Source organism: Furipterus horrens, unplaced genomic scaffold, assembly GCF_987537825.1.
Source record: "Furipterus horrens unplaced genomic scaffold, mFurHor1.1.pri manual_scaffold_17, whole genome shotgun sequence".
Classification (NCBI taxonomy): Eukaryota; Metazoa; Chordata; class Mammalia; order Chiroptera; family Furipteridae; genus Furipterus; species Furipterus horrens.
This window is the reverse complement of record NW_028327187.1, coordinates 55,150,651-55,176,281: the sequence shown is the minus strand read 5'-3', so window position 1 is coordinate 55,176,281 and position 25,631 is coordinate 55,150,651. Positions and strand designations below refer to the sequence as shown.

At 35.6% G+C, this 25,631-nt stretch overlaps 1 protein-coding gene across 1 annotated transcript; it reads left to right on the top strand.

Annotated features, from left to right (window-relative positions):
• The first annotated feature begins 1,432 nt into the window (after positions 1-1,432).
• Positions 1,433-24,629, top strand: PWWP3B (PWWP domain containing 3B). The gene is made up of 5 exons (XM_090264574.1): positions 1,433-1,484; positions 3,659-3,838; positions 18,247-18,352; positions 20,910-20,966; positions 22,006-24,629. Exon 5 carries the CDS (start codon positions 22,217-22,219, stop codon positions 24,290-24,292), a length of 2,076 nt encoding a protein of 691 aa, XP_090120700.1. The 5' UTR covers positions 1,433-1,484; positions 3,659-3,838; positions 18,247-18,352; positions 20,910-20,966; positions 22,006-22,216; the 3' UTR covers positions 24,293-24,629.
• Positions 24,630-25,631: the final 1,002 nt, after the last annotated feature.

Here is a 25,631-nt window from a genome sequence, read left to right as displayed (position 1 = left end):
GCATATCTCATTATTAAGGAAGGTCAGTTCCTTTTATGTGTTGTTCAGTTTTAATCTTTATTTGAATATTTGGGTTTTGAGGAGCCCCTACAAATAAAACCTCCATTTCTCCACTGAACACATGGATATTTTTTAAAAATGAAGTTGCAGAGGGAAGCCAAGATGTCAGCTTTTGCACAAGGGGATGGTAAGTTGAAGGACAATGATTATCATGAGATTCAAGTGGGACTAACAACAACAAAGTTAAACAAATCTACCAAACAGCCTAGGACTTGTAACTGTACAATAAGAACAGAGGTACCTGTAGCTGTACTACATAAGTTTGCTCACAGAGAAGTAAATATGAATAGGAGCAGGGAAGAATTATGCCCTCAGAACACTGTGAATTGCCTGTTGATGTCCTTTACTCAGTTTTTAACTTTGCGGTTTATTTCTTATTAATTTGCAATAATTACTTTAGATTAGAGATTTTTTAAATTAAAAGCTTATGTAAAGCCCTGGCTGGGTTGCTCAGCAGGTTAGAGTATTGTCCGTATAGACCAAGATCCCGGGTTCGTTCTCTGGTCAAGGCACATATAAGAATCAACCAATGAGTGCATAAATAAGTGGAACAACAAATCTCTCTCTCTGTCTCTCCCTCTCATCAATAAATAAAAAAATTAAAATGTTATGACAAGGTATTCTGTTTTTAACTTTGGTTTACTGTGTTTTTAAAGTAGGGTTTTTTTCAATTTCATTATATTCAAATACCTATTTTCTATAAGGATTTTGATTGATGGTTTTAGTTTAGAAATTATTTTACTTGGAAAAAAAAACTGTGAAACCGATGAAAAGTTCTGAAGGATGAGTGAGACAACCTGAGTAAAAAGAGAGACATATCATGTCCCAGAGCCACAAGAACTGAAATTGTAGAGATTTAATTCTCCACAAAATAGTGTATTAATTCACTGCAATCACAAACAAGAATCTAGCAGGTCTTTTTTTACCTTTTTAATTTAGTTTTTTTCAATTTAATATTATTTTGAATTATTTTCTGGTGTACAGCATAATGGTTACACAATCAATCATATACTTTACAAAGTGTTCCCTTGATACTTGACCAGCTGTGTCTTAACATCTTTATAAAGTGCCAGAAAGGGCAAGAAAAATACGTGAGATATTTTTAACTGGGTCTTTATGGTATGATAAGGGGATTTGTTACTTCTTTTCAGGAAATCACCTACCCCTGTGTTTTGAATGGAAATTAAAGGGACACATGTTGCGATTTCGTCTTGAAGTCCTTTAGAAATGACTGTTTTTCCCCTTTAAGTGAATTTCAGTTGACTTGGCGATTCTCCTCCCTCTAATTGAGGGGAAGGCCCCCTGCTTTCCCCATCACAGGGAGGGGGCGGAGCATTCTCTGAAGCTTGGAAGTGAGCTGTTCCTGGCCCATCTTGGGGGAGGGGCTGCATTTCACGAGGCTGCAGCTGACAAGAAGCTTCAAGGTAATGGCTGTCTTAAAGCTAGTTATTTTCTGGGATTCTTTGGGCTTTGGTATTACGGTGGAAAAACAATAGATTGTGGACTGCAAGAGGTGGGAATGAAATAGGGTTTTGAGAAAATTGCTGTTATTTTGACAGTCAAACCCCCGAAAATTTAGTTTCTCCCGATATTTTTTGAAGTCCACAGTGTGGGAATGGGTGATCAGATTACAGCTTCTAAATTAAGATTTCAGTGAGGCATGTTGTTCATGTTAATTTTTTACATGGCATTCGATGTTTCTATCTTTATTACGGAGTGTATTATATTTTTATTTAAACATTTATTATTTACACAAAAATAACATAGAAAAATATAAACATAAAAAGTGGCAAATACAAACAGAAATATAAATGTACACAAACATGAAAGGGATCCAGATATGCTTGTTGAGTGATAACATTTGTAAATATATATATATTCATTTTCATTAAGGAGAGAACTACAATCCCCTCTTAACAATCAGCATCTCTGGAGCATTCAGGTTACTGGGGGTTTCAAAATATATTTTTATCCAATTCCAGTATTTTTAGAATTGACTTATTCCATGATCATTTTTTATCATTAGAAGAGAAAAATGAAGCTGAAACAGTGCACCTATTTGGTTTCAGACACACAAACATTCATAGACACATAGAGACATGCAAACATACCCTCCTTGCTTGGCTTTTGCCAATAGTGGAAATTTTCCTGGACCTGATCAAGCCCATAACCTGGTTGCTGTGTTGGCTACAGGCCTGCATGTGTCCTCCTTGCAACTCATTCTTTCAGACCCACAGGTATGGCCATCATCAGCAAGAACTATCTCTATATTTTAAATTTAACAGTCAGGCAGAGAGAGGATCTGGGCCATTTCTGTTAGCAGTTTTAAAAATATTATGTGACATGATGCAGTGCATACAACTGAATAGTATGAACATGTAGAAATTTGAAGAGACGTCTGAGAAGTAGTATTAGCTGAAAAATGAAAATTGCAGAATGGCAAGCACCACATTATGTCACTTAAAGACAAAGTACTGTTAATACAATTTATGTAACAAAATCAGAAAAAATATAAGACTACCTATTCATGGGATTGTTTGTGTGGTTGGAGAGACAGGAAACTCTTCTGTATATATTTAAAAATAATTTAAAATGCATATTTAGTCATTTTTAAAGAATCAAAAAGTTTGAGACACAATGTTATAAATTAAGGGGGAATTATATTTAGTGATTCATTAAAAATGACATTGAAAATACTTATTGATAGGGAAAAACTTTCAAACCATGGACTTTAGCATAGTAAAATCAGTGGTCTGAAATTACATGTATATATGTAAAGAAAAATATGTAAAGATACTCAGGAAACAATAGTAGTGATTATTTTTTTCAGAATTATACTTTCTTTTTATAAATCTTTATCTTTTCAATTTTCACTAAGCATGCCATTTTCTTTTGATTAGACCATTGGAAGTAAATACATTAACATTCTATTTTTTGTGCAATGCATAACAAAGCTATAATTTTGAGCATGGTATTTTCTAGAAGCCTGAGAAAACTGCTGTTTTGGCAGGATGCAGTTCCCAACCTTTTCCCATAAGAAGGAACTGGTAGTAACAAGATACAGTTCTGATACTGGTCACAAGATGGCACTTGCCAGATTTTCAAAATTTTCTCTAGGCAACTATTTTACGAAGTGAACAAAGCATGAAACTTACTTTATATTAGTGGACTATGAAACAGCACGTAGAGTGTAATTGTAATTCTGTTTACAAATCTTTACGATTCTGGAATAAAAGGCCCCGCATTAAGAGCGATGGAAGCATTAAAAAATAAAGCATTAAAAAAAAAAAAAAGAAAAATATATATATATATATATTTACATCAAATTTGCTCTACAGAAGACCCAAGGCAATTGTTATTTCCTTGCCTCCTGTTCCCACCTCACACTTTTCCTGAGAGAGTTGATTTCAGCATGAACTGTGTCACAGAGACTATTTTAAATAATAAAAACCAGAAGAAAAATAAACATGACATCCACATTACAGATGAGATTTCATCTCCTTCTTGTGTTTCAGAATGACATGCCTGCTGAAGGTTTTTTGTTTTTTTTTTTTCCATTTAACTGGTCTGAAACCTCATCTCTTTTTGGACAACCTAGGTTTATATCAGAGATATACATGACCTAGGGAATCTGCATGTGAAGCCAGCTGAGCCCCAGAAAGGCAGTGCAACCACAGAAGTGCTGAGCAAGAAGAAGACCCTGCTGGACAAGCAGCTGGAGTGAGAATCAGAACAACAGAATCACAGGGTCAGACCCTCCACAATCCATGTGACGTTGGTAAGGCTTTCTCCATTCCATGTTAAAACATGTTTAAAATGAGAATATGTAGTGAAATTTATTTTGATTCTGGCTCAGTAGCCATACCATTTTAAATTAAAAACCTTAGATTCTAGTGTTAAAAAATAATTAAATATGTGAAACACCTATAAAAATATACAAATGGCTATAATGATATCTACTTATAAAAGACTTGTATGTCACAGCCAACTGCCTGACTCTAAAAAAATCCCTAAAAACTACCCTATTCAACAGGTAGCTATTGTTTCCAAATATCTGATCCCTAAATTCATCTTCTTAATGAGGTCATTGTGTTGTTTTCTGAGTCCAGGAGATACCAAAACCATTATCTGTGTCTGGCTTCCTTGGGTAGATAAGGCAGCTTTAGAAAGTTAAAAGGTTACTCTGGAATGAATCTCGAGAGGCCCCAAGCTATCAAAGTATCTGATAACAGAAATAATGTCCCTGACACACTCACCAACATCTCATCCCTCCCAATCTCCTGCCATATACAAACTCAATTATTCCTTATATGTAATAGCTAAAATAAGGCCTGCATACTGGGGCATTATAGAATTGCTTCTCATTTCTTGGATTTTTAAATGTTTTCCCCAACCGCAATGTTTTTTTGGTGTGCAGTATTTATTCACATTTTTGTGTATCGTCTCCATTTTCATTGTCCATCTTTTTTCTTCTTTGACAGAAGAAATCTCTTTACTTATTCTCTTTTCTCCTCACTTTTTGTTAATTATCCTCTAGTATTGCCCACTCAAAACTTCCTTGCAAGTTTTCAGGAGGATATGTATAAGCACAATAGGAGAAAACTATTAAAAACCCCTAAGACAATAGAGGCTTCTAACATCATTGTTTTTTTTGTTGTTGTTGTTGCTGTTGTTAACTAGGCAGTTAAACACAGACCAATGGCCTAAGGATTTTTCTAGATGCTTCAGATTTCACAAATTAGTTTCTCTATATCCAGATGTACCAACCAATCATATACACCTTCAGGCCTTCAGTGGTTCATTTTGAATTTCTTTTCTTCTTTTCCCCTTCCTTCTTATATTCATATCTACTCCTGCTACACCCTTAGACTGTTGCTGCACTTTTAAAAATTATTTTAATCTTGTAATATATTTTGATATTCGTAGTAGAATTTGTCCCTCCAGTCAACTAGTAAAATTAGAACTCTGTCCCAAACTCATGTCAGCATATCTATCTATTTGAGAAATTCTAACACACAACCTTGCCATAATGTTTGTCTGAGAAACTCCGAATTTTTAACATTGTATCTTTAACAGTTTCTCATATCTCTTCACTAAAGAACTGATAACTACCTTCATTCAGAGTAGTGACAGGAATAATTTTGGTCCAGCCTGGATCTTTCCTTATGACTGTCTCAGAGACTGGAGAAGGAAGTTCTTTTTTCTTTAAATCTCCCAAGGCAGGTCCCATAGAAATCTGTCTCTGCTTATTTTTATTTTATTTTATTTATTTATTTGCTTGTTAATCCAGGGATGAGCACTACAGCTTAGTCTAATTTAATACTCAGAGTTTAGTAAAGCTTTCTTTGCTATGTGGTGTGATGATGAAGTTCTAAGGTGCTCATCAACATTTATTTTATTTTCTTTCTTTTAATATGTTTCCAATTTCATTATTCTGAATCTCGATTTTTAGCAGCTTCATCTATTGGCACTGTGTAGGTTTTAGAATTAACCAGAATACAAAATCTCCAAACATGGCAGGTTTATCTTCTTGTGACCTTTAGGTCACTGCTTGATATTAGTTTTCTTTTTTCCCCTTTCTTTCACGTTCGCATACATTTCAGCAGATATTTTATGTCCTTAGTAAATTTTATTCTGATGTTCCTTCTGTTCATATGGGAGGACATTCATCCCGCGAACATTAATAATAAGATTTCAACTTTGTTTACAGTCACTTTTAGTTACTTGAGCTTATGCCTTAAAGGTCATGGACTATTTTGAGTAGTCATTAAGAATATAATATTCCTTGTTTTACCAATGCTCATGGCTCTCTCATGGTCTTTGAGAGTATTCTAAATGGATTGTTTCTACTTTTTTTTATCTGAATGTTATACACTAAAAATTTGAAATTGGTTTATTTTATAACTACTCTGTTTCTCATATGATATTTGGCTTTTGCTTTCTCACTGGGGACACAGTCTTAACCTGATCTCTATCTCCAGATTATAGCACTTTGGATTCTATTCCTTCTTTTCCTTTTGCTCACATAGTTTATTGGCTTGAGAGAACTTCACTGTAGTTAAAGTCTCTGCCAATGACGATAATTTCACAAACTATAAAATGCTGATGTCATTTGGATTCTTGACATTTGTCTTATGTTAACTTTCTCTTTTTAAGTATATTTTATTGATTATGTTGTTAGAGTAGTTCCAATTTTTCCCCCTTTGCTCCCCTCTGCCCAGTACCCCACCTCCCTCCAGCAGTCTCACCCCCCCTTAGTTTATGTCCATGGGTCATGCATATAAGTTCTTTGGCTTCACCCTTTCCTAGATTATTCTTTTTTTTAATTAATTAATTTTTTAACAAGGTTACTTTATTTTATTTTATTTTTATTTTATTTTATCTGTTTTTAGAGAGAGGGCAAAGGAGAAAGAGAGGGAGAGAAATATCAGTGTGCAGTTGCCTCTCACGCACCCCCAACTGGGGACCTGGGGTGCAACCTAGTCATGTGCCCTGACTGGGAATTGAACCAGTGACACTTGGTTCGTAGGCCAATGCTCAATCCACTGAGCAACAGCAGCCAGGGCCCTAGATTATTCTTAACACTCTCCTGTATATTTTGTACCAACCAATTATGCTTCTTAGTCTCTGCATCATTTCCCTATTTCCCCCCTCCCCCCTCCCAGATGATAACCCTCCAAATGATCTCCATACCTGATTCTGTTTCTATTCTGGTTTGCTTAGTTCGATTTTGTTTTTATTTTTTAGATCCAATTGTTGATAGTTGTGAGTTCGTTGTCATTTTAGTGTTCATAGTTTTGATCTTCTTTTTCTTAAGTAAGTCCCTTTGACATTTCATATAATAATGGCTTGGTGATGATGAACTCCTTTAGCTTCACCTTGTCTGGGAAGCACTTCATCTGCCCTTCCATTCTAAATGATAGCTTTGCTGTAAAGAGTAACCTTGGTTGCAGATTGCCTTTCATCACATTGAATACTGCTTGCCAGTCCCTTCCTGACTGCAAAGTGTCCTCTGAGAAATGAGCTGATAGTCCTATAGACAACCCCCTGTAGGCAACTCTCTGCCTCTCTCTTGCTGCCTCCAGGACTCTGTATTTATCTTTTAACTTTGGCATATCAATCATAATGCGTCCTGGTGTGGTCTTCTCTGGGTTTAGCTTGCCTGGGACCCTCCATGCTTCCCGGACCTATATGTCCATCTTCTTCGCAAAATTTGGGAAGTTTTTCTCATTTTTTTCAACTCTTACTTCCTCATTATGCACTGGTTGACTGGTTTTTTCTCCCTTATGTTTCAAATCATTGATGTTAATCCTGGTTTCCTTCTCTTCACCATTGGTTTTGTGTGGATTTTCCTTCGTTTCACTGAGCATAGCCTTCACTTCTTCTCTTATGCATTTGCTGTACACAAGCCTATCTGTCAATCCTGTGAGCATCTTTATCACCAGTGTTTTGAATTCTACATCTGTTAGGTTATCTACCTCCTCAACTGTTAGGTTGGCTATGCCCTCGTCGCTTAGTTCTCCCACTGGAACCTTGATCCGTTTTCCCTTTTGGGCCACACTTCTCTGTCTCCTCATTTCGACAGGTTCCTGTGTTTGCTTGCCTCCACGTCCCGGGTAGAGCTGTCACTCTTCTTATGTTTTAAGGGGCGGAGCCTTAGGTATTTGTAAGTGCAGGGTGACTTGTTTCACCATGTCGTGGCACTGTATGGTGGGGAGGGGTCAGAGAGGGAACAGTGCTGCCTGCCCAGCACTTGCCCCTTTTCCAGGCACGTCTCCTACTTCTGCACTGGAATGGCACCCCTCTAGCTGCTGCCCTGGCCGTCATTCCCAGAGTGGTGGGTCTGCGGCCATTCTAGGACCATGGGGGCCCTTTAAACAAGTGGACTCTGCTGAGACCAGCAGTTTCTGCCTCCACCGCAACTCCCATTGGTCTGCACAGTCAGAAGCAATGAGGCTTGATTTTCCCTGGTGCTGGGACAGTGAGCTGGGAGGTCTGGTGAGGAGCTGGGAATGCTCCCCAGGTGTCCCTCCTGAGTTTTTAAAATGTGTGACTGCTTTCTGTCAGCTTGCTGCCACCACCACACCACGTCCTCTCTGCCCTGGCTTCACCCCTCATACCTGTCTGGATGAGTATTTCTTCTTTATATCTTTGTTTGCTGGGCTTCCATGCAGTTTGATTTTCTGGAACTTCTGGTTGTTTCTAGTTTTGAGGTAGTTGTATTCCTTCTTAGTTGTGGAGGGAGATGCAGTGTGTCTGTCTACACCTCCTTCTTGGCCAGAAGTCCTGTTAACTAACTTTCAATGATAGAGGTATTTAAGGAAGATAAGAATTTATAGAAAAATTATATCACTGCATCAAAAGTAGTTGTCTTAGGTGCCCCCCTAACATTTTAAAACAGATTCAGAAATAAGTGTTAATAAAAATTAAAGAGATTGAAAAAATGAATTTCTAATATATTCTTTGTACACTCCAGAGGATATTTTCATACATATATTGTGGTACCCATGACCTTCTTTGGCAATCATTTACCCAAAGCACAAATCAACATTCTTATATGTAACCCCATTATTCTCACAGTAAAATTCTAGTTTTTATATAGGTCATATTCTCTCTTGGGGTGCATTTACAACACTTAGGAAAACTGAGTATAATTTACAAAGTTAAATTTACTCTTCTGGATATATAGTTTGATAGTTTTGACAAATGTATATAGTTATGTAACAACAAATACAGGCATACCACAGAAATATTTCAGGTTCAATTCTGGACTACCATAATAAAGCCATTAGCAATAAATCGAGTCACACAAAATTTTTGTTTTCCCGCTGCATATAAAAGTTACATTATACTACTATATTGTAGTCTCTTAAGTGTGTAATTCCATTATTTCTAAAAAACAATGTACATACCTTAACTTTAAAATACTTTACTATAAAAAATACTGACCACTATCTGAGACTTCTGAGACTCATGATCTTTTGTTTGGTGGAAACTCTTGCCTCGATGTTGACAGCTACTGACTAATTAGGGTGGTGATTGTTGAAGGTTGGGGTGACTGTGGCAATTTCTTAAAATAAAATATGCCTTCCTCACTAACATTAATAATTTCTAGCTTTTGATTTAAAGTGAAAGATGTGCAACTCTTCTTTTAACTTTAAAACTTAGAGACCATTGTAAGATTATTAGTTGGCCTAATTTTGATATTGTTGTGTGAAGAGATGTAGAGAGACAGGGGGATAGCAGGTTGGTGAAACAATCAGAACACACACATTTAGCAGCTAAGTTCACCATCTTATACAGGTGTGGTTTGTGGTGCCCCAAAACAAATACAATGATAACATCAAAGATTACTGATCACAAAAAACCATAGCAAAGATTAGTATAATAATAATGAAAAAATTTGAGATATTGAAAGAATAACCAAAATGTGACACAGACACAAAGTGAGCAAATGGTATTAGAAAAAATGGTGCCAATAGACTTTCTAGACACAGGGTTGCCACAATCCTTCAATTTGGAAAAACAATATCTGTGAAGCACAAATAAGAAAGGCACAATAAAAGGAAGTATGCCTGTGCAGTCAAGTTACAGAGTATTTCCATAACTCCAAATTGTTCCCTTCTGCCCCTTTGTAATGAATACTCTTTCTATCCCTATTCTTGGCAAACATTGATCTAAATTCTGTCCCTATATATTTTTTTTATTTTTCAGAATGTCATAAATGGAATCATAAATATATAGACTTTTGCATCTAGCTTATTTTTCTTGGCATGTTGATGGTATTTACCTATTTTGTTGCATGTATCCATAGTTTATTCCTTATTATAACTTAGAGGTATTCTATTTTTCTACAATTTGCTAGAAAAATCACGAAACTTTTTCCTAAAGTGCCTGTGATATTTTGTGTTTCCAGCGGCAATGTATAAATAAGTTCCAGTAGCTCTGCACCATTGCCAGCAGCTGATACTGTCAGATTTTTTTCCCCTTTTTAGTATTAGTCATTCTTACAAAGGTGTTAGTGGTGCCTCATTGTGATTTCATTTGCATATCCTTAATTACTAATGCCATTAGAGCATTTTTAAATGTTCATTTGACACTCACATATGGTTTCCTCTTGCTCTCTGAAAGTAGAGTGTTTCTATGAAACTTTTCAAAAGCCAAATGGCCTAAAGCAAAGAAGGAATTACTGATAATTTATATGGAAAGAATTTCTAACATTCCCAGACCCAAAAAATAAGCTACCAAATCATACTGCGTAACACATATAACCTAAAATAACACTAAGATATAGTAAAATCAGGACTATGATACACAGCTTGTATAAAGTACAAATGATGTATGTACAGTGTAGTTTCACTTATTAAAAAGAGTGCTTTCTCCTTATGTAGAAGATAACAGAACACCTCAGTCTGTACACATATCAATCCATTCAAGCAATATGCTGTCCACTAACTGAATGCCAACTGAGAAAAACCACTTTGCTGCTAGCAAAACAAATTAGTACCTTCTACAACTTTCAAGTTTCTTTCTCTCTGCATGTAACTAGCAGCAATGGTGGGCACAGGCAAGTTCAAAGCATACACTATGTCATTTCATTCAACACGATTGAAACCCTTAATTACACCCAGTTTTATGCTAAGCATAATACTTTTACGAATTTTCTTAGACCTTTCTGATACTTTAGGACACATCTTGCTAATGGATGCACAAAGTAAATCGAGATAAAGCACAGATACTAACAGACACAGTTAAAAGTTATGAAGCCTGAGATGCTGAGTGTAGTTTCTGGGAAAGGAGCTGGGCAGTGACACTTGACACTCTTACTGCTGGGGTGCGTGCTGATTTTATAACTGCTCACTGAAAAACAAAAGCTGAATGGCTATTTTTTCCTCATTTTCCTTCGTAAAAGTGAAAATTGTCTTAGGATTTCTTTTGGTTAGCAAAAACAGGTACTGATGTAAGTATTTCACAAAATTGAAGTGGTGTAATGTGAACGTTTTAGAAGTGAGGGATACTTATATCTTCGTTGATGAGGGTCTGTTTAAATTTCTTGTTCATTTTTATTGGGTTAATATTATTGAATTGTAGGAGTTCCTTATATATTCTGGAGAAAAGCTCTTTGTCAAATATATGTTTTTGCAAATATATTCTCCCACTCTGGGTTTTTCACTTCTTTTTTTGAAGAGCAGAATTTTTCAAGTCCAAGTTATCAAATTGTTTTATGGTCCATGCTTTTTGTGTCTTAATAAATCTTGGCCTAAATGAAGGTCTCAAAGATTTCCTACTTTATTTTATCCTAGAAGTTTTATCATTTTTGCTTTTGTATTTAGGTCAGGAATTCATTTTGGGTTAATTTGACCTTAGCTAAGGCATCAAGGTGGATATTTTTGCATATGATGTCCAATTTTTCCAACACTACTTGTTGAAATGTCTCCATTTAATCACTATTTTCAAAAATCTATTAAGCCTGAGCAGCGCCCTCTGCTGCTACCCCCTCTTCTACAGACTGCTTTCCAAGGGCCTAGGCGCTTACATGGACACTCACATTTCCCCCAGGAGCCTGGGCTCTCTGCTGGCTCTACCAAGGTCCATGTCCTGTCTTGCTGGGCTCCAGCTCGAGCTTTTGCCAGTGCTGTGTTGGTGAATGGCATAAGCCTGAATTTACAGAGCTGCTCTGTCACTGTGGCCTGTGCTGGCGCTTTGGAGACTACTGTTAAGGAGTACAGTGACCCCAGCACGCCCTGAGTGTGGGTCAGACCAGCACGTTCCCCTGGGGGTGGGGAGGTAAAATTTGCTCTGGTCTACTACATTTTCAGCATGGGAAACGTGGACCTGGGAGTCAGCTCTGTTCCTATCCAAGGCCCCTGAAGGGTAAGGGACCCTCACTGGCTGCTGGGTTACTAGTGGCCATCACCTGCGTTGTGGGTCTGCACCAGTGCCTGCCTAGACCTTTTCCTAGTGGACTGCCTGCTGAGCTAAAGCTGCGAGGGCAGGTTCTCTGACCTGCGGAGAGCAAGGGTAGGGTCTTGAGTGGAAGCAGACTGGGATGTAGGATGGACTGGGATCCTCTTTCAGAAGGCAGAGAGACCAGGCCCAGGGCGTATTGAGGATTTTGCACACAGCAGGCACTCAATAAAAGTTAGTTGACTTGAATGGGTTTTAGTATCTGCAGGCTCCACTGTCTAGTGGAGCTATCAGAACTGTCATGTGAGTGGGGGCACGGTGATGGCTAGAAGATGGGAGCCTGGGGCTCCAGATGGACCAGGGACCTTGAGATTGGGATGGCGCAGACATATATCACAAATGATTTAAAAAATGGATGCTGTTCTTTAAAGAAAAAAAATGAATCTTTGCTAGTCTTTGTATTATATGTATATATCTTATGCCAATAATACAGTCTTGATTACTGTAGTCTTGAAATCAGGTAATATGAGTCTTCCAACTTTGTATTTCTTAAAATTGGTTTGGCTATACTAGTTCTTTTGCTTTTCTGTAAATATTTTATATATATATATTTAGAGATTTTTACTAAAATCTTGCTGGAATTTTGATTGAGAGTTTAATGATTTTATAGATATATTTGGGCAGAAGTTATACCCTAAAAATGGTTCATCTTTCAGTCAGTGAACATGGTACATTTCTCCATTTATTTAGGTCTTTCTTAATTTCTCTCATCAGTATTTTGAAGTCTTCAGCGTACCAATCATGCACATATTTGTTACATTTATTCTACCTTAGTATTTCTTGTTTTGGATGGTATTATAAATGGTTCTTTTTAAAACTTTAACTACCAACTTTTATTGTATAAAAATTAATTGTTTTATATTGATCTTGTATCTGAGGATCATAAACTTATTAGGTCTAGTAGCTTTTTTGGTAAATTCATTGGGATTTTCTACATAATCATCATGTTGTCTGCAAATAAAGACAGTTTTATTTCTTCATTACCAACCTGTATGCTTTTAATTTATTTTTCATGCATCATTGTATTGCCTAGGATCTCTAATGTTGAATAGAAATAGTAAGAGCAGACACCTTGACATGTTCCTGATTTTAGGGGAAATGTATTTCATGTTTTACCATTAAGTATGATGTTAACTTTAGGATTTTTGTAGATGCCCATGATCAGGTTAAGAAAGATCCATTTAATTCTTAGTTTGCTGAGAGATTTTATCATAAATACGTCTGGAATTATGTCAAATGTTTTTTCTGCATTAATTGAGATGATCTTCTCTTTTTTCCTTTTTATTCTGTTGACATTTACATTGATTGATTTGCAAATATATAACCATCCTTACATTCCCATGATAAATTCCATTTGGTAATGATGTGTCCTTCTTTTTCTATATCATTGGATTTTACTCTATATCATTTTATTTATGTTATTCTACAGCACTTTCTATATCATTTCTATATATCATTGTATGCATATTTGTTTTGAGATACAATCTATAGTTCACTTGTTACTTTTTTTTCTAGTTTTGGTATCAGATTAATGCTGGTATCATAAAATATGTTGGTAATTATGTGCTCCTTTTCTCACTTCATTGCCATCTAGCTTGCATAATGTGCATTGCCTTGGTTAGAATGGAGCATAGAGTGCCATAGAATTTTTCTCTGATCTTTCTCTACCCTAAGTTTTCAGCATACCCTTCACACATTTACCTCTAGAGGGGGGTGTTTGTTTTTGTGCTCTTGGCTATTTCACAGTAGTAGATTCCTGTTACTATTAGATGCTAGGCTCATGGTGAAGCAGGGAGCACTCTCTTGTCCTGTTCAGCCTTAAATTTAGAGAGGCCCTATGCAACTGGATCCTGAAGGGTGCACATTTTTCTCACCATTAATTCCTCTTGGCAAGGCAGCTACCATCTGATTTGCAGCTGGGGTTGGTCTTTGGTGAAAGATATATTCTTGCACTTTTCTCATCATCAGTAGCTGACCACTGCTTTTTATTCCTATACAATCCTGGGCCCAGGGTTTTCTGCTCTTCCCCCAGAAACAATGTTTTTTTCTAACCTGGGTCCAAAAGGAGAGTTTTTTCTATTTCTCCGCTAGTGGCTTAGAGTTTTTGCTTCCCATCGAAGGGTTTGGAGGGTGTATGGGGTTGCGTTTCTGTCCACCAGCAATTCTTGATTGCTTCCTGCATACCTGAACCACTGAAATACACTCTTTTTGTTCTCCTGGGTTGTCCTCAAGTCATGTTTGTGTGCTTCTGGTTAAGAACTGCGAAAAAGAACTTGGCAGTGAGTGTATTAGCGCCTGGGATGCCACATACTCCAAACTACTGACATCCTGACCAATTATGAATTTAAGAATTAATTAAAATTTCAGTTGACTTATTTTTACTTGCTTACTGAAAGCCAACATTGTCTCCATAGTTTGCCAAAGGTGAAACAGTACTTATGTCCCTCCTTTAAGGGGTTGGCCACTCTTTGGAATTCAATTTACCTCAGTTCTCTGATGGGCTCAAGGATGCTGATTATTTAGGTTTTGTTATTGTTAAGTTATGGGCAACATTCTTTTATGGCTTTTCATATCCTAAGTGGAAGTGAAACTGGTGCTTACTAATAATGTATATAAGGGAATTATTTTTGTTTTATTTTATATTAAATATACTTTAGGAAGAGGTAAATGGTTTTTAAAGCACACTTGTAAAGAATTTATTTTTATGTAATTATTATTAAATTTTTCTATTTAACTTTTTATTTTTCAAATTATCCATTAAAATCATACTATATCATATATAATATATGACTTTTTCTGTATACAAATCTTTGTATTTTACACATGTATGGATTTGTATGATTACTACCACAGTCAGAATACAGAAGAGTTCCATTTCCCCCACAATTTCCTGTGATATCCTTTTTTTAAAAGATTTTATTTATTTATTTTTAGAGAGAGGGGGAGGAAGGAAGAAAGAGAGGGAGAGAAACATCAGTGTGTGGGTGCCTCTCTCAAGCCCCCAACTGAGGACCTGGCCCACAACCCAGGCATGTGCTCTAACTGGGAATTGAACTGGCGAACTTTTGGTTCACAGGCCAGCACTCAATCCATTGAGCCACACCAGCCAGGGTCTGTGCTGTCCTTGTATAGTCATACCCTCCCCTTACCTAACCCCTGGCAGCTACCATGATCATGTCACTATAACTATACTTTTCCCTTGTTTTGAGAATGCCATGTAAATGGAATCATACAGTGATGTGGTAGACACACTCTAGGTGACCTAGCTCCTTGTGTAATTCCCTCCCCTTAAGTGTGGGCGGGACCTGTGACTTGTTTCTAATCAATAGAATTTAGCTAAAATTATGGAATACCACTCAGTCATAATTGCATTATGTTATATAAGACTAATTTATGTTAAATTAGATACAGAGCCAGGTATAAAATTCTCTTAAATTCTAGTGACTTCTAATACATAATTATTGCAAATAAATTAATTCATCTATTCATCCAGCACACATTTATAGAGTATTTTTTATTTACAATAAGGTAGGTATATTGTATCTTAATGATTAAGAGCATGGACTCTGAAGTCAAATATCTGTAAGTTTGTTAACCTCTTTAATGCTTCATCTACAAAATGGAAATATTCATAATACCTATATAACAAGATTTTATGAGTATCAAAGAAGATGGTATATACAGGGCACCTGGAGCAATGCCTGGCACATGGTATGGAAAAGTTTTGGCTTCTATTGTAGTCATTACTATAAATAATATTACCATTGTTGTGCAGAGTGAGTCAGTTATGGGGGCTATCCACCATAAAATAATCATCTGATTATTAAATGAGATAATATGTCAAGTGCTTGGAACAGTGCCTGGCACATAGAAAACTTTTATAGGTATTAGATATAATTATCTATCTTCATTATAATAGTATTAGCATTTTTTATTGGTTATCATTCTTCTCCCCCTACTTCTACAGAACAGGAAACTATAAAATATTACATAAGAAATTAATGTTTTCCTTAGCATTTTGTTTGGAAAATACTGAGGTGGTATAACACTTACTGATTTATGTGCAATATAGAAATTAAATAAAATAAATACAAAGAAGTGTAGTTTTAATGTAATGACCATACTTTATATGCATTTGTTTTTTTCCAAACATGTGAAATGAGAAGACAGAATGAGAAATACTACATTATAAAATATATAATTGAATATATCTCTTCACTTAACTAAAGCCATATTTTACACTGGCCTAATAATCCTCTTGAAATTATATAGTAATAACTTGAAAGCTTTGAAAAGATTATTTCTGTAATAAGGATGATATTATTTTTGTTGATGATTATAAAATCAACTGTTTTGTTCTAGAGAGACTGGAAAACACAGTGACTTAGGTAATTAGAAGTTTACTGTTTTACTAAGTTAAAGTGATTGGAATGAGGTGGTCCCATTATTTAGGGGTTCAGGTACTTCCAACCTTAATGAGTTACAGTCTTTATCTAAGTAACTTCTTGGTCCAGAATAGCTGTCTGAATTCTATCATGGTCTAATTCTAGGGGGAAGCAAGAGAAAGAAGAAAAGTGGAAAAAAGCCCAAATTGGCTCTTCAACCCCTTTTGAGTTACCTTCTGTAGAACCTTCACAATTATTTCTGCTTACATTCTCTGGCAATAAATTCCAACACATGGCCATGGCTGATAGTAAGGGAGGATGGAAAAATAATATTTTAAGAGTTTATATTGTCATCCTGAGTGAAACTGAGGTTATGCTAATGAAGAATTCAAAGAGTAGATTTAGAGTTGGCAACTAAAAGTTTTGTCTGCCCTAGTCATTATAAATATGATACATAGTTGTAAAAAAGCATTAATAGTATAACCGAAGTCTAGATAAAATTGAAAGGGAAAACTTCCTGTGGCAGAGAGAATGCTATGTATTCACAAAACCTTATTTCATTCTCCTCCTGAGTCACAGGGAGACTACCTTCCCCAGCCTCTATGGCAGTTGACTGTGACCAGTAGTAAAACTTGTCAAACATGACCCCTAAAACCTTCCACGGGATTCTCCAGCACTCCTATTTATAACATTGGTAGCCAGGTGCAAAGAATACAATCAAAGACTTCAAGGCCAAAGATGATGGTAAAGCCATAGAATGGAAGGAGTTGGAGTCCCTTAATGATCACTTGGAACACAGAACCTTCCCCTTTTCTAACCACTTGATGAAGTATATTGAACTTTGACATCAGCAAGGTAAACTTTTGGGGTCAAACCTCTGAGATATAGGGGTTGTTTATAGTACAAAACATTACATGTAATTATTAAACTCCTTACTAATACATCAGCCTAGATGTGATCTTCATTATTGGTATTTATTGTTCTGTTATTAATGCTTATATAAAGGTATATTTTAAATATATATTCATATTATATGATACACAAGCACTTCATCCCCAAATATTTTCATTCCCTAAATTATCACTAATGATATTTAAAATCAATTTTCTAAGTTAAATCAGAAATCTAAATTTAATACAAGAGAATTTTAATGAACAAAATTTGCAAAATATATTTTAGACATACATACAATAAAGACATGTAAATTTGAAAAACTAGTTTTCCCACATTGAATTGCCTGAGTGAAAAATACAACAATATAAGAAGAAGGAATTGCTAATTATAATGAGGGTTTGTGAAATGTGTACTTTAAAACCAAACAGTGATTTTCAGCCTCTAGTTGGAAACATCCAGGTTTGTGAAGAAATCTCTGAAACTTTCCTGAAGCATTTAAGAAAAGAACTGAATACTGAATAAAAGGAATGACTACCATGTCCTAGAAACAGCAAAAAATATTATAAAGAAGTAATTCTCTATAAAATAATGTACAGTTTTTTATTGCATTCTCAGTCAAGATTATTAGCTATTTAATTTATCTTGACCAGCAGTGTTTTTAATTTACCTGCAGAGGGTAGGTTCCAGATGAGGCAAGAAAAAATATGTCGGGAATATTTTAAACTAGATTTTTATTTTTTAATAAACTGATTTGCTGCCACTTTTTATCAAGAAGTTGCACACTCTTAAGGGTTGGAATGGACATTAAACAGACACTCGTTGCCATTTCACTTTAAAGTTCCTTAAGGAACATTTTCTACCCTTTAACACTTCAGCAGTTTAACTTGGCTGTTGTCCCTCCTCTAATTCAGGGAAGGGCCTTTTGTCTTCCCCATCACAGGGAGGAAGCGGAGCATTCTCTAAGAAGCTTAGAAGCCTTCTGTGCCTGGGCAATCTTGATAGAGGGACTGCATTTCACGAGGCTGCAGCTGACGAAAAGCTTCAAGGTAATGGCTGTTTTAAATCTAGCTCTTTTCCAGAGACTTCTCAGGGTCCTAGAGTAAAGATGAGAAAAATAGGAATGGAGGTCTTGGAGGGAGTGAAAAGGATATGTGGTTTTGAAAGAATTGCTGGCATTTTGAAGGAATTGATCCTTTAAAATTTCTGTGTCTCCAATGTTTTAAAAGTCCACAGTGGGAGAATGGATGATCAAATTACAGCCTCTATATTAAGATTTCAGTACACTGTAGCTGGTCATGCTAATATATTGACTTGGCATTCCATGTTTATGTTGCTGGAATTTTGTTACTGTTTAAATTAATTTACGCAGAAAATGATGAATAAAATATTTGACAGCATGGGGAGAATACACTTATGAATTGATTGACACACAGAAACACTACGTGTCAACTGTATATGAACATGGAAAGGGAAACAGATATGTAGTTTACTAAAGATACTTGTACATACATATGCATATATATGTGTGATTAAAAAAAGAAGCATGGGAGAAAATAAATTTCCATGTTAGTCAGCATTTCCTAGTGGTCAGGTTACTAGTATTATAATATTACTTTTTAGCCTATTTAAGTGTCTTTAGAGTAGATATGTCCATGATTATTTTTATAATCATGAAAGAAAAATGAAGATGAAATAACGTACCCATTTTGTTTAAAACACATAAGCATTCATAGACACATGCAGATGTGCAAACATCCCCACTTTGTTTTTTTGCCAGTAGTGGACATTTTCCTGGACCTGATCAAGTGTGTAACCTGGTTGCTGTGTTGGCTACAACCCTGCAGGTGTCCTCCTTGCAACTCATTCTTTCAGACCCATAGGTATGGCCATTGTCAGCAAGTTATTTAGATATTTTTGTATATCTTTTAAGAGTGAGACAGAGAAAGGATCTGGTTTATTTCTGTAAGCAGTTTTTAAAATATTATATGAATGTTGTAACAACAGTGGAATATTATGTATGTGGAGAATAAAAACATGTAGTGATTTGAAATATTTGATAAATAGTATAAAGTAAAAACATCAAATTATACCATAGCATTTATTGTATGATCTCACTTAAAAATAAATATGTATGTTATAGTAAAACATATGTGTGCTACTACAATAAATGCAACCAAATGTTGGACTACATATATGCTGCCCTACTAACAGAATCATATGTGTAGTAGGAAAGACAGGGCTAGCTTTATTGCTCTCTTTTGAAAATAGTATTAATATATAATTATTTATTTACTTGGCTTTACATCATTAGGGGAAAAATACTGAGAAAAAATGTTGCAAATGTGGGGAAAATGAATTAAAATAATCGATAAAAATAATGTGGAGAGTATTCATGTAGAACGATGTTCAAAATATGTCCCTAATTAAGATTAGATGTTGGTTTGAAAAGATTTATCTCTACATGTGAAACAGAATTTTTGGCATATAGAAAATATTCATAGTGATTATTTGTAGAGTTGTACTTTATTTTGTATATATCTGTATATTTTCAATTTTAATAAGCTTTTGGGTATTTTTATAATCAGAAACATTGTAATTGAAGGCAATATGATCTTGTTATAATCCTACAAAACAAACCTCTGAGCTTAGAATAGAAAATTCTAGAAGCCTAAGAAGGCGTCTGGCTGGCTAAATGTAGTTCCTGTGCTTCACACAAAAAAGGATCTGATCATGACTGAGGTCCTGCCTATACTTACTGGGGAAACTGCAGTTCTGTTTCTGATCACAAGGTGGGGTTTGCTAGGTTTACTAAATTTTCTCAAGGCAACCATTTTTATGAAAATGGCAAACAAAACAATGAAACATAGTTTTGTATTAGTGGACTACGAGACAGCGGGTAGAGTATTATTAAAATTCCATTGGAAAAGTTATATGTGCAAAGAAGGAAAAATCCACATAGTGATTGATGTGAGGATTCAAACAACAGCTATATCCTGACTCATAGTAGACACATGACAATTTGTTATTTCCCTCCTCTCTTGTCCCAGCCTCACACTTATCCAATCAGAAATATGTTTTCAGCATGAATCAAATAGCATAATTGTGTCACAGAGAGAATTTAAAATAAAAAGAACATGAAGGAAAATAAACATGACATCTATATCACAGGTGAGATTTCATCTCATTCCTGTGTTTCAAAATAAGTCAGGCAATGAAAGAAAAATACCATATGCTATCACCCAATACAGGAGACTAATGAACAACACAAATAAATGAACAAAATTGAACAAGAAACAGAGTAACAGTTATTGGGGGGGAGGGAGGGAAGGGGGTAAGTAGGGGAAGAGTTTAGCTAAGGAACTAATATAAATAACCCATGATCATGGACAACGGGGTCGGGATCGACCGTGGGAGAAGGGGTGGGCTGGGTTCAGGGTAGCAATGAGGGAAAAAGTGGGACAATTATAACAGAAAAACAATAAAAATAAAATTTAAAAAAATTATGTGCCTTGTAAAGTTTTGGTAGGGAAGTTTCTTTATGCTTTTTCCCTTTATTTAGTTTGAATTACTATCTCCTTTTATATAGCCTTCCTTCTTTTGAAGTGAAAATCAAGACAGCTGGATCAGAGGACCTGATCTTCTGTGATCCACATAAACTGGGTAAGGTTTGTTCCATTTCATGGAACATATCACATTAAAAACTTTTTTTGAGAACTTGAGTTGTAATTTATTTTGCTTCCTTCTCTGCAACCATAGTATTTTAAATTAGAAGCCACATTTCATACTAGAACCATGTTAGATTGAAAATTTGAGGTATAACTCATTTTACTCCCTGCTCTATAGCCATAACATTTTGTAATTAAAAATCATTGCTTCCAGTTTAGGGAAAGAAGCTCATATGTTAAACCACTATGAAGAAATTGTGCAAGAGGGTATTCAAGTTTCTACCTGAGTTCTTAGCCACCTGACTCTCAAGAAATCTTTGATAACTATCTTATCCAATGAGTAAACATAGCAGACATTATGAATCTCTGCCTTCTAAGCTTGTCCTTTTAATAAGGTTATTGTGTTATTGTCTGGGTCCAGGATATGTATAACCTATTATCTTTGTGTGCCCACTTTGCATAAACAGGAAAGTATTTATAGCTTAGAAATTATATAAATCACGAAACAGTGCTTCTCAAATTCTTGGGCAAGTTGCAATAGGATTACTTGAAAACTTAGAAACACAAAATGTTGGATCCTATCTAGACCTTCTGGATAAAACTTTCAGGAAAAGGTCTAGAAATACAGTTTTATGAAGACCTCTAGATAATTCTGATGCATGCAAAGTTTAGTGTCCCCCTGCCCTAGGTATAAAATTGGGGACACAAATGTCCCAAACTAGTAACATAGAGTCCCCAACACACCACTTTAACCTTTCCCACCTCTGCTAGCATGTACACCAACTCAATCCTTAATAATCATGTCCAACAGTAAGGGCAAGTTCTTGAATTAGAGGTATTATAAACCACTTCTTCACTTCTTACCCTCACCTTACATTATGCTGCATTTTCCCCTCTATCTTATTATTTCTTTTATCTCATCTCTATTTGTAATTGCTCACCTTCTCATCTCTATTTGTAATCGCTCACCTTCTACTTTGGCAAAATAACTATTTGCTGATAATTTTCTTCTTTTACTTTTTCCTTATTTTCAGTATCTTCCATATTGACCCATTTAAACAACGGGATCAAGCATCCTTGGGAAAATCTGCTGGAGGAGAACAGGCTACAAACTGTAAACACTTTGTAGTTCTGGGCCAAAGGAGATTTTGGTGAGAGTATTAGGAATTGCCTTAGCAGTGACAAGAATAGCCATACATCTCAGTCTCTGAATAATAATCTTTTGGCACACAAATCTAAATCACAATGAATGCTGAGTATGTCTTATGCAATTGGAAAGACCAGTTCTGGCCAGCAAAAGTTTTGTCCAAATCTGAGACTTCATTAAACAGTAAGAGAAAAAAGACATTTTCCCTAGAAGTTCAAATACTCTCACTAGATAAGAAAATTAAAGTGGAAAGCACAGAAACAAAGATCCTAAATAAATCTCAAATTGAAGCCATTGCCTCCTCATTAGCAGCACAGTCAGAGGGCAGTTCTCCACCTAGAGAGGAAACAGCCTATGAAAGGTCACTAAAAATGGCACTAGGTATTCTGAATAAGAGAAAAAATTTGAATCAGGCAAGCAGTTCAGATGAAGAAGAGACCATTATACTGTCTCAAAATGTACCACAAAAGCTTTCTGATTTACCCCCTCGTAAAAAGTATCGGAATCATAAAGGAGATTTATTCAAGTGTCTTGAGGAAAATGAAAGTCCAACATTTGTGTTAGTATCTTCAGAGAGTGATGATTCCCTATATGATGATAAGTCACAGGTCCATGCGACCATTGATACTATTTCAAGTGAAATGGAAACAAAGTCATCACAAAACTCCAGCTGGTGCCAGACTTTCCCTTCACTTTCAGAAGATGAAAAGGAGAACAAGAAAAAGATTGACATATCAACAATCACATCTTTGCATTCCACAATCAAAGAGGAAGAAGCTTATGTTAAAGAAGAGAAGTTCACTCCAACTTTACCATCAGATATCTTAATTGGGCCCAAAGCTTTGAAAGAGGAGCCAGAGCATATCTGTCCAGAGACCCTAGCTAATTCCTCTGAATCCTCTACTTTGTCAGAGAATATTGAGGATCCCGGAGAGGGTCCCTCGAATTCATGCTTAGATACCAGCCAGAATCAACTTGTGGAATCAGAAACGGGTGCTGCAGCATCCCCCCAACATTGTTCATGGGAACGTCAGGTTTCATTTAGTGCCTCTAACTGTGTCACAGTTTCTTCTTCACTTCTTAGGAATAATGAAAGAAGTCATCAGAGTGTGGATTTTGAGGAACGTGGGGAAGAACTTCAAGCTTCTGACAAGCCAGTGCCTCTAAATCCTATTGATACTTCTGTATTAGATGATGATGAGGAAGATGAAGTACTTCCACGTGTTGTTTTTAATTATGAGCCACGCTCATTTGAAACAGGAATGATAGTCTGGTTTAAGTATAAAAAATATCCATTTTGGCCAGCAGTGGTAAAAAGCATCAGGCAAAAAGAGAAAAAAGCAAGTGTGCTTTTTGTTGAGGCAAATATGAATCCTGAAAAGAGAGGGATTAGAGTGCCTTTGAGAAGATTAAAGAAATTTGATTGTAAAGAGAAACAAGCACTAGTGGAGAAAGCCAGGGAAGATTACAGTGAAAGTATTGACTGGTGCATTTCACTGATTTGTGACTACAGAGTTAGAATAGGTTGTGGTTCGTTTACAGGCTCTTTCCTTGAGTATTATGCTGCTGACATTAGTTATCCAATCAGGAAAGTAATCAAACAGGATACCTTCAGAAACTTATTTCCAAAGCTGCATAATGAAGATTCTGTGGAACCAATGCCCATGACTTCACAGACCAAGAAAATGTCCTTCCAAAAAATTCTCCCTGACCGAATGAAGGCAGCTAGGGATCGAGCCAACAAGAACCTAGTGGACTTCATTGTGAAAGCAAAAGGAACAGAGAACCACCTTTTATCCATTTTAAATGGCACAAAAGGGTCCAGGTGGTTGAAGTCATTTTTGAAAGCAAAGAGGTTCACTCCCTGTATTGAAACATACTTTGAGGATGAAGATCAGTTGGATGAGGTGGTGAAATATTTACAAGAAATCTACAAACAAATAGATGAAAGAATGCTGGCTCTGATAAGAGATGACAAAATTAAATTCATCCTGGAAGTTCTTCTTCCAGAAGCAATCATTTGTTCAATTTCTGCTGTAGATGGTTTGGATTACAATGCAGCTGAAGCAAAGTATCTAAAAGGACCATCTCTAGGATACAGAGAAAGAGAGTTATTTGATGCAAAAATTATATTTGAAAAGAGACGGAAACCATCAACAAAAGAAGCTCACTAAATCACCTGGGTGTCCAAATCATAGCAAGGAGCTTTCATAGATATCAGTTTTTTTTAAATCTCTCAACATATATTTTTCAGAAATGGGTGACTTTAGGTAATGTGTTCACATTTTTTGCAATCTCTATGATCTGTGAATATTACTACATCAAAATTTTCTTTTGTTTCTTCAGAGTCAATTTTATTGACAAATTTCAGCAGCTCTACTTTCTCATACATTTCTAGAATGCATAATACCTAACTAATTTTTAAGGGAAAGTACTATTTTGTTTTCTTGACATATTTGTGTCTATGCTGTATAGTTAAATACAGTGTGCACAATCATTTACATTTTAAAATTGCACTAGTATTAGATATTAAGCAAAATAATTAGAAAAAAGTCTAATAAATGTTGAGTATATATTTTGCTTAGTTTTTATAAAATGTTGGGTTTCTCTTAAGATAGTTGAATTATTTTTCATGCCATGCCTATTTATTTTTGGGAAAAAAATTTCTGAGATATAGAACCAAAGATAGAGATGCTTTGCTATAGTATATTATAACTGGCTGTAATTGCCTTTGCAAGAAAACAATCTGGAATTAAAAAACAAAAGTAAATGGATTACCTGCATGCAGTCTATATGTTTGAGAATAACATCTCAGCGTGCAGAAAATAATATTGGCAGCCTGGAACAGGATTGTTCATTCCACATTCCCCTGAAATTCCATTTATGGAGTGTCTGTTATTCAAGAGCTGAACAATTTCTTAAACAGACAGGCTTTTGGCTGTCCTTATAAGTAACAGTAACTATATCTTAAGATAGTCAATTGACCACATGTGGAAGGCAGCTAGAGTCATTGTATTCATAGTCTGGCTACTCTATATGATGAGTCCAGGCTGACTACTTAAGCATCCATCTAGTTTGATATAAACTGTAGAAAATGTGAGCACTTTGTTCTGAGTATTATATCTCTAAATACATAGCCATTTGTTTCAAACCAAGCAGTCTGTGTCATATGGCTTATCCATAGAATAGTTCAGTTGGTTCCAATAGTATAAATGCCAACTGGTAAGTCATTCCAGGCTAAAACAAAGAGTAGATGGACAAGAATCTGTGAATTTAGAAATGGATCATAGAAAAAGCCTCCATTTGGCTAAGTATGACAATTATTCAAATATATTTAAAAGTACACACTTAAAATTTAAAGTCTGAAACCAACAAATAGCTTATTCTAACTTGAAACAAGACTTTAGTGAAAATAAATGTTGTAAGGGCTACTTTATTCTAGAGACTTCACATAAAAATGAACACTAAAGGCTTAACATGAACCTGTCTGCATTTTTATTCTTAGAGTGAATA